The sequence below is a fragment of the Corvus kubaryi genome, unplaced genomic scaffold, assembly GCF_017639235.1.
Source record: "Corvus kubaryi isolate FWS band 111438036 unplaced genomic scaffold, C.kubaryi_AGA036_p1.0 37397, whole genome shotgun sequence".
Classification (NCBI taxonomy): Eukaryota; Metazoa; Chordata; class Aves; order Passeriformes; family Corvidae; genus Corvus; species Corvus kubaryi.
Window position 1 is genome coordinate 12,364,262 of NW_024581136.1, and position 14,518 is coordinate 12,378,779.

The 14,518-nt window shown below is 49.2% G+C and overlaps 1 protein-coding gene across 3 annotated transcripts in view; it reads left to right on the plus strand.

Moving 5' to 3' along the window:
- The window catches only part of DIS3L2 (DIS3 like 3'-5' exoribonuclease 2), a 184,646-nt gene that overhangs the window by 160,624 nt on the left and 9,504 nt on the right, over positions 1-14,518 (plus strand). For all 3 annotated transcript variants that reach the window (XM_042041857.1, XM_042041858.1, XM_042041860.1), the window contains exon 16: positions 13,846-14,029. In XM_042041857.1, coding sequence (XP_041897791.1) covers positions 13,846-14,029 — 184 coding nt within the window. The remainder of the gene's footprint in view (positions 1-13,845; positions 14,030-14,518) is intronic.

The following is a 14,518-nucleotide window of genomic DNA, read 5'->3' on the forward strand; positions in this document are numbered from 1 at the left end:
CTGCCTACAGGAGATTCCCTTAGCTTCAAACTGAGGTACTCTAGAAAGAGTTGCAGTAGCTCTTGGTTCCATGAATTACAGAGTTTTACTGCACCGAGCAGTGTAGCACAATTTGAGGCAGGACCTGCTCCTAACAGGTCCTAAGAGTTTGCCACTGCTGCGCTGAAACCCTGGGCTGGAACAAGGCTGTGATAATTAATGGAAGTTAAAGTGCTCCTTCTGCCTGTGAGCTGGTTGGAAATGGAAAAGAAGAACCTGTCACAATTGTGACTGGCTCTCAACTACTGTCAGGCTTTCCTCCTTCCCTTCCCCTGCCCCAAGTGGAAAATTGTATTGGAAAGCAGCAGTTAGAGCACTTAAATCTTTCCACAGTTCATTTCAAGCTCCTTTTCGTCTTCCCAAGCTATACCCAGGCCAGTTTGGGGCGTGGACGGGAGTCTCTGGCTGAAACCTGCAGGATGTTAAATAACAATGGGAGAGTGAGTTTCAAAGAGGGTATAATGTGCCTGGATTGCACGTACCCTAAGCTGTATTTCCCATGCTTTGACGTTCAGCCCATCCATGCATCACTCCCGAACTGTTTCCTTTCTGTATGGGATCTGTCTTGGTGTGATATGGAGCAAGCTCAGGCTGAAATGGGGTTGGTGCCTCTCTTGCTGTGGAGGGGCATGCTCCCACAAGCACTCACAGAAGCTGCTGGTGTCTGTCACGTCCAGACAGCTGTAAGTGAGCACATGTAATGTGGGCAGTAACAGAAGCTGTTGTATTCCCTGTGGTGGGTTACCAGATTCTTGTAATCCCTGCCCTTTTCCAGATACTTGGATTGTCTGTTTTAACTATTGTGTGTCCCCTTTCTCTTAACACCTCTTGACACAATCATGCTGCTGCTGCAGGCAGTGGTTCTGAGTGGGTTTGTCCCCTGCAGAAACTGGTCAGTGAAGGGCATCTGATGGAGCTTCACTGTCCTTCTCAGCTGTCCAGATTTAACAGGTTGATCAGTTGGAGGAAGCTCCCAAAGCTTTTACTTGGATGTTGTTGAGTAACCCTTGCTAGAGAGCTGAAGGCCCAATACATAGATCGGACCCACTCCTTAGGGAAGTCTGCTGCTTCCCTGGGGCCAGGTTAAAAAAGTGAAAACTTCCTGCCCTGGTATGGCCCTCAGATATTATCCATTGTTGATTTTTCAGGTAGGCAGCAATGTTGTTGCAACAAGAAGTCCAAGAATATTCAAAAGATACTTCAAGGCTTTGGGATAACTGACTAAGGGATCAGGAGAACAGGCAATGTCCTCCCTGTTCTTCCAGTTACAGGAAATGATGAGGGAAGAAACGGGAAGAAGGAGCAGATCAATACCTGGCTCCAGGCCTGGGGTCACTGAAGAATTTGGGGGTTTTTTGATCCCAGGTTGCTTTACACAGTACCAGGCCTGCTGGTGACCTGTCTCAAAGGGGAAAAAGGATTTTTGCATAGGAGTTAGTAAGGCTCATTGAAAGAGCTTTAAACTAGATTTGGAGGGGGAAAGGGATAAAGCCAGGCTTTGTCTAAATGTACATTTCCCCTGTTTATTCAAGGGTTAAGCAGTCTGAGAGATGCAACACCCAGAGCCAGGTATCTGTCAGGCTTGGATTGGAGGCTCACCAAAGCATGAGGATATATGGTTTTATTTCTGTTTTGCCATTTGGAGATTACTACTCAATGTCTGTAGGACAAGAAAGCTCCAGGGCATCTTAGGATATGCCCTGTGCTCCAAGAGAGGTTGTTGTTTTGGCTTTGCAACATTCAAATGCAAAGTCAAGAACTGATGCCTGAAGTGCTCCTTTTCCAGGGATTAAAAGGCACTTCCAAGGCTTTGCGAGATGACAGTGTTGCAAATCTTACCATGATCCAGTGCTGAGATCTGTCGGTTTCAGCAGCACAAATGTGCTGACAGATCTATCTGTGTGTCTGCTTTCTGGTGATGGTAGATTTTTTCAGGAGGTTGATCTGTGCTGCTGAACTCTGGAGGAGTTGGAAGGTAACATTGCAAGAGTTCTTCATCACACCTGGGTCTTAATTCTAACCAAGCTTCCCTTCATCTAGTAAAACCCTGACCCACGGGAGCAGTTTCAGGATATCATCATGGATTTAGCTCTGGTTTCTCTGCTCTTAGATGCAGCTGAGGGATCCATAAAAGTCAGTGGAGGATCTAGCTGGAGTAACCAGGTTATGACTGTGACAATCAGGGATGGAGATACTTGCTAAATTCGCCCAGCAGCACATGAGGTTTTGCAGACCTTGGCATCAAGAGAGCTTGTTCTCACTTCTGTACAATCTCAGTAGAGGAACTGGGATATGAAACAAAGTCCTTTCTTAATAATCCAGCTCTGGAGAGTCGTCATATCCATCTCTGGACTTGAAGGATACGATTCTCCTTTGCTTACAGTGATAGGTCCCATGCCACTCATCCTCCTCACCTGTTAGGGTCTCATTGAACTGCCTCATCTATCCTCATCTGCTATCTGGCTGGAAGTAGCTCCATCTGGAGACAAACAGCTCTCTGTCACCCACAGCCACACACACCCTCCAAGGTGCTGTTCAGGACCCGCTCCCACACCACTCAGCTTTCTCTATGGGGTGTCCAGCTCCATAGTCCAGTGGGATGTTTATCCATTTTTCCTCAATCCTCTTATGTAAATGATGCTAATTTCAGCCTGCTGTGATGTGTGGGCTCGCTGGAACATGACTATAAATCCAGATCTGATCATTTTCTTGTAATGGACAGGGTGGTGAAATTGCATTGCTGCCTTTAACCTCAGGCTGTCCTTAGACCAAACCAGACTCTTCACAGCCCCTGCATCAGTAAATGAAACAGCTTTTGAATCGATGCACATAAAAGTCAAGGGAGAGAGGTTACAGATGGAAAAGACCCATTGTGCCTTGAGCCTGTCCTGCTGCAGAGGGGGTAAGGCTCTCTTAGGAATTCAAGGCAAAGCTCCAAGCCTGCCAGCTGAGGCCAGACAGGGTGAGAGTCCTGCCTGGGGAAATATGCAGGGTGGGGGGAGACTGCCTAAATTTCCTGCAGGTTTTCCATTCTGCTCATCTCTGCATTTTATTCCTTTGGCTTTATTTTTTGGGCAAGAAAATTGATGTTAGTTGTATATTCAACAAACCCAATACGTTCATTCTCCTGATCATTGTTTTTTACTCAGGGCTATGTTTGACTTTTCCTTAGAAGCATATTTCTCTCACCTAATATTTAGTTTAAGATCATAGGAGCTGGATGTAAAACCTTCTGGGACATTTTAATCTGCCAAGAGGCTGCTTGAAAGCAGAAATTATCCAGAGTATTTCAGTAGCATATTTAGAAAACATCACCCCCAAATTCTGTGTTGCCCATTTCCCTTTCATCTCCCTGCCAACTTTTATTGGTTGTTTTAACCCCAATCGGCTGTCGGTGTCCCCCGTACCTTATTCCCCTCCACCTCGGGTTTCCATGTCTTTGAAAATCCTGGTAACCAGAAGGTTCATGTGTTGTGCTTTGCAATAGTTTCAGACCAAGAATAATACAGCCAGAGCCAGCTGGATCCCTGGCTCTGTATTGATACAACTGTTCCCCTTAACCTGCCCACACTCAGTGCTACAACTGCAAACCTGAGGCTGAACCAGAGCAGTGCTGGGCAGTGCTGTGAGCCCTGATCCACAGCCCTGCCTGGAAAGCAGCACCCCCAGCAGAGCATCCCATGGCCAGAGAGCACCTGCCTTTGGGTGTTGTCTGCTGGGGACCTTGGGAACTTGATAAGTTGCATGTGTTTTTCTGACACGGATCTTCTCAGAACCAGTAGTCCCAGTGGTCATTCTGATTCCCTTGATCTGGAGCCAGTTTCTCCTGAGCAGTCCTCCTCTGGCAAGACTCTTGCTGAAGGCTGGCCAGTCTGAGTGATTGCTTCTCCTGGAGGTCTCTTCCTATGAGCCCAAACAACACTTGTGAGCATGGTTAAGAACTGGAACAGGCACCCAGAGAGGCTGTGAGAAACTTGAACTTGGAGATTGCAAGAACTCAACTGGAAAAGGCCAACCTGATCCAACGTTGAAGTTATCCTGCATTGCTTGGACCAGAGACTTGCAGCAGAAGAGGGCATTAGTTAGCAAGTCACTGCCTGAGTTTGACTTCATGAACATCAGGGGTGTATGTTGAGTTCTCATGCCACCACTGCCTTTGGCTGCCAGATTATGTAGATTACTTTCCATGTTTTTGGTATTTTAAACTTTTTTTTTTATTACCTTTTGTTATTCATCTCTTCATGAAGTTTCTGCAGACTCCTTCTTGTTTGTCCCTGGATCACATCCTGGTTGGTAGATGTATGCTCTCCCAGTCATTGACTATCTCAGAGTATGCTTCTAGTCTGGAATGTTCATCCAGTATTCTTTATTTCCCCCTTATCCATCAGATTGTCTCCTGCTTTGGAAGTAATCAACTCCTTAATGTCAGGTAAACTGGGAAAAAGCAAATCCAAAGGCTGAAGGATGTAACACACACAGGATGTGAATGTCTCCTCTGCAGGAATGTCTGGGAGGACATTAGCTGGTGGGGAATGTGGAACAGGAAGGCTAGTTCCAGCATTCTGTGACTCCCTGTGGCACTATCAGTTCTCTGGGTGATTAACTGTTTGTTTCTCCCTTAATGAAAACTTGTCTCAGATGAAACCACCATAATAGAAAGCTGATGTTCTGGAGCATTCCCAAGTGTAGGTTAATATTTACAAGCTATCAGACTCAGGTTTTATCTCCATCCCTTGCTGGCACAGAGATAAAATCCTTTTAAAAATCCCTTTTGATCCTTCTGGTTCATGACATGGCTTTAGTAAGACACTTTCCATATGGAACAGGCAAATGTCTTAATGGAAATGTAAGTTTTTCTCATCCTTTCAGGGACTAGTAACAGATGAGGAGCCCCCCATGTACCAGGGGCCATGGCTTAGAATGGAGCATAAGTGATGGAGAGTATTTCTGCAGGATACTTGTGCTAGGAAATGTCAGAGTATTAATTCTGCCTCAATGGCTTAAGATCATGTTTACCTAATGGACTTACATTTGCATTTTGCAGGTGTTGTGTTAATATTAATGTGTTGTCTGAATTGTTAATATTTCTTCACTTCAACATTACATTAATGAAGGCTGCAGGGGATGGAGAAAAGACCTGGCTAATTAATTAAATCGGCAAAAAGCATCTTTAACTTTCCATTGTGCTGCCCTTTGCTTCCACCTAATGGGTCTTGGCATTTCTGGTCAGCAGCCACGTAACACACGCTGCTGTATGGAGCACTCAGCAATGGGTTTGCTAATTTTTCTGACCCATAAATCACTTGCATAAACTTTTAATGGCAAGGGAAAGTGCCTTTCATTCCTGCTTCCTCCTTCCAGTGGGAAAGGCAGTCTGATAACAGGCAATGCTGGCCTAATGTGTGGGGCTGGAGACTTTCCCGTCAGCAGAGGGGCTGTCTGCATTCATTCAGGAATTCTTTCCATTCTCCTCTTAGCCAGACTCTGGATGACATTAATATTATGTGTCTTGTCATAAGCCGTGATTTCGGAGCCAGTGCCGTATCAGACTGCATGTCTCAGGAATGTGAACTGCCAGTCTAGTCTGGCTGTGGGTGCTGGCTGTGAGGTATCTCCCCTCTCCTCTGTCCCATCCCAACCCCAGCCTGGCTCTGAGCTCATTCACCCACCAAGAATTGCCATGGGCTGGAGAAAACTCAAGTCTCAGGTCCCTGCTCTGGCCCTGGGTGGCTGGGCAGCACCCTTGCTTGGGAGCATCCTAATGCGTTCCCAGATGTAAGGCTTGCCAGCCCATCGCTGTCATGAGACCTGTTAGATGAGCATTGTGCATTAGTGATCCATCCTTATCCCTTCCCTGTGGCCCTGCAGAGTGGGAGCAGGGCCATTGCCATCATAGCTGCCTCTGAGAGATGAGATCTTGGTGAGCTGGTGGCTCCTTCGAAAGACAAAATGGATCTGACACAGATCTGTGGGAAGTGGGGCTGGGATTCCAAACTGCGCAGCTCCTGGAGATAAACTCAAGGATTGCGAACTCTTTCACATTGTCTTCCCCACAAAGGTGAAGGGGTTGTGCATTCAGGGAGGGTTTTTAACGTTGCTGTCACTTCAGTGCTGACACCCAGCACAGGTGCGAGGTCAGTGTGGCAGTGCCACGCAGCCCTGGGGACTGGAGGCATTCCTAGAAGGGGATGTGTATGAGGCTGTGTGCCCACACTGAGCGAGCAGCACTCCATGGGCTTCTTTGGGGCCCATTAAAAAAGGGATTTCTTGAGATAGGAAGGCCATTCCTGGATGGAGATCTCCCTCTGTATGTGATGCTGAGGGTAAAGTCCTCTGCCCTGGGCTCAAAGATATGATAGCCCTGAGAAAATTATGGAGAACACTGGAGCTGAGTATGAGGAGCCCTGCTGAAGTTGTGCTTCCACATCGTGTGTGGCCCAGCACATGGGTGCAGGTCTAAGCTTTCATCCCTGGCCCACAGCAGCTGAAGACTCTGTTTTGGCACAGAGGGGCACTTCAGCACCTTGCCAGGAGTCTGAAGATTGTCACCAATTTGCACAAAAAGGAGCAGACTGCAGTCATTAACCTTTAATGAAGAGGCACAGCCCGCAGTGACTGCGTCCTCTGCAACACCGACACTTCAGTCCAGTGATGCCATTTGAATCAAGACAGGATGGAGGATGGTAGGACAGGCAGGTGTTGACTTTATCCCTTCCATATGAACCACAGATGAGAGTGAGGAGCTCCAGGCCAAGCAGGGTGCATTTTCCACCCACAGAGCTGAGAGACAAGAGATGCCAAAGGCTCTGTGGCCACTCGTGCCATCTAGCACTGCGACGTCTGGCCTGACGTTGTGCTGCCAGATGAAGTCAGCAATTTCATTTAACAGGGCTGCAAAGTGACGTTGATAATTTCACAGGAACTCAGGCAAATGGCTGAGGTTTTTCTAGTGGTCTAAATCCCTGCGTGCAAACCAGTACATCAGGCTTTGAGCAGTTAATTCCTAATCATGCCAAATGCCTTCAAGAGCCCAGCGTCAGTACTGAGAGCTTAAAACAGTTTTCCACTGTACCACAGATAATTTGGATAAAGCAAAGAGAGCAGTCTTGTGGCATTTCCAGCCTCAAGGTGTGAGAGTGGTCCATAAGTGACATTTGTATTCAGAGAACCCTCCCCATGCATTTGTGTTGTAGGCATCTATTACTGGGAAGGCACCATAGCTAATATAAAGGGCGTTCTTTATACCCCGGAAAGGGAGTTCATTATAGGGAAAAGCCATTCTAGCTTAGTAAGAAATGAATCTAAAACTGCCTCAGAGCTGCTATTCTCATCAAGTTTCAATGTTAGCAGTTTTAACCAAGAGCTAATTGAGCAATCTCAGAAAGTGGAGTAATTCCATTATTCAGCTATGCTTTGTGCGAGGCTACTGCTAGCTGTGAGAGGAGCACAAATGACTTTCATCAAGCCATGAACCGCCAGCATTCTTGCCTTTTACTACTTTTTCTTTCAAAAAAAAGTAGGTCTTTTGGTCTTTTGGCAACTGTCACTGGCAACAGGAGCTCCACACCAACATTGCAAGGCTCATATGTAACACTGCAGTCCAATTTTTTTGGATAATAGGGGATTTGATTTTCATGGCTCTTCAGGCAGCAGTTTTGTTCCAGAGTGGATGGCTGAAGATGCTCCTGTTTGTTGGACAGGCAGAGTGTCACCAAGAAAACAGCACACTGTTCTTACATAATTTTGCATGGAACAGAGCCATTGCAAGTGCCAGCCCAGCTACTCACCAAAGAGCATGATTCTGTCACTGGCTGTGCTCTCAGGAGATGTGGGATTAGCTAATGTTGGTTTTAGAAGAGCTTTTATAGAAACCTCTCAAGTTCCTCTGCTTCATGGAAGAGCTGTAATCAAAAATAAATGAACACGATTTAAAGAAAAGAAGAAAAAGTCATACCACATCCAGCGTCTTTGGACTTAACACCCTGGAGAGGGTTTGTTGGTTGAGCCATGGTGCTTTTTCTTTACTGTTCTCCTTCAGCTGATGCTGCTCCTGTTGGATGTGAACAGGACTATTTGCAGCCTTTTGTGGAAGGTGACTTTGTGGGTGAATGCAGCAGGATTTAGAGTCCCATTCGCAGGAGGTGGCTGTAGATCTTCTGTTTGTTATGAGATTGTGCTGTAGCAATTATCCCCTCCAAGCCAGCAAAGAGTGCGGGCTCTCAGCAGTGTACTGCCCTTAGCAAGGGAGCATGAATCCATCAGTGTCTTTAGAGCCCTCTCAGACACACACAAACACATCAGGCCTGCCTTTCTCAGCACCAGCCTCTCATGGCACTGTTTGGTTCAAGTGTGATGCTTTCAAAGCTATACTGTCGGAGCCCTGCTTGGACGCAGCATGGAGCTGGACACACCTGAGGCAGGCACATAGGTACAGGTTGAGAAACCAGAGGCCTTTGACTGCAGGTTGAAGCACAAACCCATGCTGAGCTGGGATGGTAAATCCATGCATAGATGGGAAGAAATTAGAACAGCAGAAGTCTTGTTCCTTTTGTAGGAGGGAGTAAGTGCTGTGAGGGAGAGATGAGATTGAGGAGCAGATGAGATATTGTAAGGGGTTAGGAGAAAGAAGTTTGGTAACCCTTGTAGAAGTGGTTGGTCACATTTGGCTCTAGTCTGAGCTGCTGAAAAGATGCTGGGGATTACTTGGTGGCAGTTCACCCAGCCAGAGGTACCACCATTGGAAGGGGGGCTCAGACTCCAGTTCAGAACAGCTCAGCTCTGTCCTTTTGGGAGCAGGTTTCCACAATGAGCTACATGTGAAGAAAATACCAACTTCTCCAGTCTGTCAAAAGCCAAGAACCCTGCCATGAAAGAGCTGTGTAGTGTTTTGGGTTTCTCTCTCACACCTCAGCTGTGATAACTCTTCCAAAACCTGGATGTACCCATCAGTTACATCTTGCAGGAAGGGATGAAGGTGAAGAAGGCAGTGTGGGGGAAAAGCTGTGCTTATCTGTCCAGCCCCACCTCACTGCCATTTGCTCTGAAGTCCCTGGTTCTGTTACCCTTGTGGAATAGCAGGTGTTTTAGTGTCCTTTTGCTTTAAGGAAGCTGCCTGCCTCCTTCCTGCACTTACTGGATTGCACACAAAGTACTCCTTGTCTCTCCCTTTCGGCAAACCCTGCTTAGCTAATGTCATTTGTCAAGTTAATCAGAGATAGTGGGCACTTCGATGGCTGCTGTGCAGCCTAGCTGCATTGCTATGGAGACAAGCAGCCAAACAGGCATTTTACTTGCCCTGCCTCTCTTTGCAGAGATTTGCCATGAGAAAACATTTTTTTATTTGCCATCAAACAAACAACTTGCTGGGGGCGTCAGTAGTTTTTCAAGGTTGCTATCCAGGGATTGAGAAGGGTCTACCTAACCTTCAGTGGAGCAAATAGTAATGCTAATACTAAAGCAGGTCAAGGGTCTGAATGTGTAGCTCCTCTTCCCACATCTCGTAGATGTTTGGTGCTGGAAGGAGCTGTCTGAGAGGAGTTACAGCCCAGTAGCTTGCATTTGGGGCTGTAATTGAGATGTCATCAAGCCACTTCAGCTGGATGGTTTCACAGGTGACTGTTGGCCTACAGAAATTGTGACTATGAAAGATACTTTGAAAAGCACCAAGACTTGCATTTAAGACCATCTCAGGAGCTTGAAGTCTCCCCAGAAGTTGGTGAGATGTAGGCACTGGCATGCCCTGGTCACATTTGAAACTCAGAGGTGAGTGTAAGCCATACACTCCATCTGACCTCTTGCATAAGGCAGGCTGAGGATGAGTTTCATCCACATAACTCATAAGCAAAATCTGACTGTTGAAAGAGCTGACAGGAGATGTACATGTTATATGGCTCAAAAGCCATCCCATCACTCCCTCTCCTTCCCCTCACATGTGCACATGTTAAATGATGCATGGAACAGGTTTGGAAATGCTTCCTCCTGCGGCGTGGTTAGCAGGACAGCTGGGATCTGCAGGCACCTATGGGAGGGGCAGGCACCTATGGGAGGGACAGCCACCTGTTGACCCCTAGCCCAGTCTGTGGGATGGCAGAGGAAACCTCACATCAGCACAGAAAGGGCAAAAGTTCAGATCAGATTGTTTATGGGATTTTATGGAGCCAGGAGCCAAGGATAGCTCAGCTAATCCAGAGGAAACTGTAGCGATGCCGTTAGAATGCATTTCACATGGGATTCATTCAGTGCGCATTCAGATGGACCAGTCTTTCTGTCTCCGTTTTTTTAGCCATGAAATATTTTTCTTTGTACTTCTGTCTGCCAGCTACACTGAGCCAGAGTCCAAGTTCGGCTGTTTTAAGAAAAAACCCACAGAAACCCCAAAACCTCTTGTCGTTTGACCTGCAGGGCTTCAGCACAGCTCCCAGCAACATCAGGCACTAGGCTGAGTCCATGCTCTGCCAGCCGTCCTCTGCTCCTACCAGCCCCAGCATCCATTGCTTTTCTTCAAGCCACAGTGTAGTGTTTGCTGAGTTGAAGCCCTGGTGAGAACATGAACTAGAAGTGCAACTGAAAGGCCACGTGGGGAGGGCAGGAAGGCAGCAGCTTTGCTGTGCCCTCCAGCTCCTCAGCACCTGAAGCCTTGCCAGCATCATGGGCAGTCCTAGTCCTGGCTCGTCCTCTTGAGTCACCAACATCCCATGCAGTCTCAGCATGAGCTCCTCTTGGGAATAAGGTTTTCCTTTCAGGTGCAGTGAGGTCACCACATTGAGCTGTTTCATCCAGATCTTGTCTCCCTCCTTGTGTCCTGAGCCCCGGACCCCATTGCTCTGCTGGAAGAGGTGATGTGGCTTAACTCCAGGCACAGGTGCAAGCTCCTTCACTGTCCCCAGCCTGTTCCCTCTGACCCTGGCAAGCTCTCACATGCTCTGGATTACCCCAGCTGTGACTTGTGCCTTCTGGAAGCTGCTTTCCTCTCCCTGAACTCCTGATGTTTAGAACAAATCTGACTAGGAGTTAGGGAGCAGCCCCACACTCTTCCCTTTCAAGCTTGCAGGACTGCTGCAGCAGGGTGCATTTGGGGAGCACCCCCCCCAGAGATCCAGAGCTGGGAAGGACCTTCTGTCCCTGCAGGGAGTTTTGACCTCAGCCCAGAGGGAATTGTGGCCTTCCAGGGCACTCTGGTTCGTTAACCTGAGCTGACACAAACCAACCGATCAGATCCTGGGGCTTCTTTTCCTCCCAAATACAGGACAGTGTCCAGCCTTATCCATGTTACCTGCTCCTTGAAAGCCCGAACTGCAGATGCATCTCCCAGAGCCTGCCTCTGCCTTTGGGTGAGAGAGCAAGAATAGTTTTTCAGTTCTGAATATCCATAGTCACATCCTGCACACCCTGTCATGGGTGAAAAGCTCCTGGGTGCTTCCCAGGATGGGATTTTGCAGAGCAAAATGGGTAGTTTATGCTGTTAGTTTTACTTCAAGAATAAAAGCATCCCTGGCAGGAGGGTGCTCAGGTATGAGCTTCCATTCAGTACCTACAACATCAGAATGAGGATATCTCCAGGAAATTGTAAAAGCCCAGGCCGCAGAATGGTAAAACAAAATGCAGAACTTAATAATCAGGTAGAAATTGCATCCAGCCAGAAGTGTCACTGTAGATAAGAGATGAAGACTTCACACTTCAGTGCACAGCAGGAACAGGAATGGCAGGGTCTGCTGCAGCATTTGCTTTCAGTGTTCATCTCTGGGATGTGCAATGAGCACGTGTTGCCTGTGACAAAGAGGAGGTTTTGTTCACAGGTATTTATTGCTTTGTCCTTAAAAACGGGCTTGCATCTCCTTCCATAGAGGCCACAGTTCAAGGGAGATGCTGGGACTCCATGGCCAACCTTCGCCTGAGTGTGCATCTGTGTAGCTGAGGCTAATGCTGGAAATGTCTCCCTCTTTCCTGGCACCAAAGCCCATGGGAAGGAGAGGCACTGCCTTTTGCAGTCTGCCCTGTTTTCCGTGCCTCGCTGTGACCTGGCTCGGGCAGAAAGGGCTTCCCAGGTGTGAGCATGGGCTGGCACAGCCTCACACCTGTCCTCAGGCCACTGTCCCTCCCGTGCCGCTGGTGTGAGAGTGGTGTGTCACCCTCTCTCAGGAGATGGGCATGGCCGGGCCGTAGCCCCCTGGCTGCCACTGGCTGTCCCACGGCCGGGGTGCCCGGTGCCCCGGGGCCACACTGTCCCTCACCCCCTGGAGCCGCTGGCCATAGAGGGACCGAGGTTGCCATCTGCCGGTTCAGCTGCACAGGAACAGCAAGAGCCTGGCTCAACCCTCTTGGAAGTGGCCCCTCAGGAGTGTGTCCTGATCCTGCTCGGGTCACAGGGCATTGCCCACCCCCGACCCAGCCCGTGGCCTCTGGTAGCATATCCCCATGGGCAGGTGTTCCAGGGGACAGGGCGGGCAGCCCATTCCCATTTAGGCTGTGCTGCTCCCGTCCTGCCCACACTGCCCCTGGGCCAGGATGTTCCTCCTGCCCTCCCTGTGGGGCCTGAAGTGTTGGCCTCTGGCACAAAACCTTCTGCGAGAATCCACAGGGCTCTTAATAAGGGAGCTCTTTCCCATTAAAGACTAATATTTCTACTGCTGATTATCACTGTCAGGTGCTTATTCCTCCGCTGAGCTTGTCTTTATTTCCTTTCTCTTTCAAGTTCTTGGCAAGTACTCCCAGGCTGGGAATGTATCATTGCTGTAGGAGTGCACCATCCTCCACATCTCACCTGGCCAGTCTCCCCAGCAGTGGCCAGGGCTGGGAGCTGCAGGAATGCCAGCTCCAGCCCTGGTGCCCCAGCCAGCCCTGCAAAATGACTGCTTTGCCTGCAGGAGCGATGAGGCTGAGCTGGCATAATCAGCAACAGCTCACTCAGGCATTGCTGGGAGGATGAGGTTACTTCTGTAAATCTATTATCTTTTTTGGCAATTAGCACCAGTTAGGAGCCCTGGGAATACATGCAGGAAATAGCAGGAAGCCCAGTTGAGCACATCTCTTGCTTATCAAGCCCAGTTAAACAAGTCCCTGTGGCACAGCCCTGCTGCTGGTAGCACAACCCATACACACACCAATGATCCCTAGTGCTGGGATTGCTTTCCTTAGCACTGTGTAGCCCCAGAGGTTTCCATGCGATGCATGTACATTCAGAGATGGAAAGTGAGGGGCTCACCCCAAGCTGGAGTACCCCACCAGTCTGCAGGTTGTCTAGAGGAGCCTGTGGAGTCCCTGCATCTCCTGGATGCCAAAGGCAGCCCCACTGGAGCAGCACTGGTGGCTTATCCTGCCTGGGGACAGTGCTGTGTTGTGCTGTGGGTGGGAGCCTGGCTCGGTGGCTGGGCCTGACCACACATGTCGAGCTTGGGATGGGGGAGCGAGCGAGACGCTGTTTTCTCTGGCCCAGGAAGACAGAGATGTGTGTTTGTTTTCCGTGCTATCTTTCACATGGCGTTTGTTTTGCTTGTCAAGCGTTTCAGGAGATACAATGACCTAAAGGGAGATTATTTTATCCTAATTTAAGCTGTCAATTTATCACTGACTTCTGCTTGTCTGCACCAGCAGGACAGCTTACAGTCCCTGGGGAAGCCTCCGCTAGAAAGTGAGAATTTGGGGGGGATTTGCTGCAGTCTCACAGCTAATCTGTGCTTATGACAGCAACTGCAAGCTGCTCCCCTGTCCCCCTGTGTCGTATTAGTTCCCATCACTGTGGACTGGCTTGGCTTCCAGGGGGTCTCCCCTGTCTAACCGGGGCCTGGGGTTGTTTTTCTCGTGCCGCAGGCTGGTGGAGGAGTTCATGCTGCTGGCAAACATGGCCGTGGCCCATCAGATCTACCGCTCCTTCCCCAAGCAGGCCTTCCTCCGCCGCCACCCCCCGCCCCAAACCAAGCTGCTGAAAGACCTCATGGACTTTTGCAACCAAGTCGGCCTCGACATTGACTTCAGCAGTGCGGGGACCCTGCATGTGAGTGCCCTGGCCTGGCAGGGCCATGGGGGCCGCGGGTGGGCAGCTACATGGTGGTGTGTTTGTGGCAGCGTGTGCTTTATTCTCTGTCCCTCTCTGCCCAGGAAAAGCTGACAACTATGCCAAAACGGAGCACCTCCCTCACACGCTGTTGATCCCATTAGTGCTGGGCAGGGGTGGCCCAGCCTGTCCTGGCTGTTGTGCACAGAGGTTAGAGCAGGGTGGGAAGGACCTTGCAAGTGACCCCTGCGCTGCCCTCTCTGCAATGGGAAGGATGTTTCAGTGCAAGAGCACTCACTGAGACACTCAGATTTCCTTCTCTGGGCAGGTCCTAGGCAGGGAATTTGATCCATACCACAAGGAAAGTAGCTCTGCAAGGGGCTGTTTCTGTCTGGGCTGCTGCAGGTCTCAGGGAGGGCAGGGTGGGGAGCGGGGTGACTGGGAAGGACTGGAGAGCAGTGCTGGGAAAGGTCAGATGCAGCCAGTGCA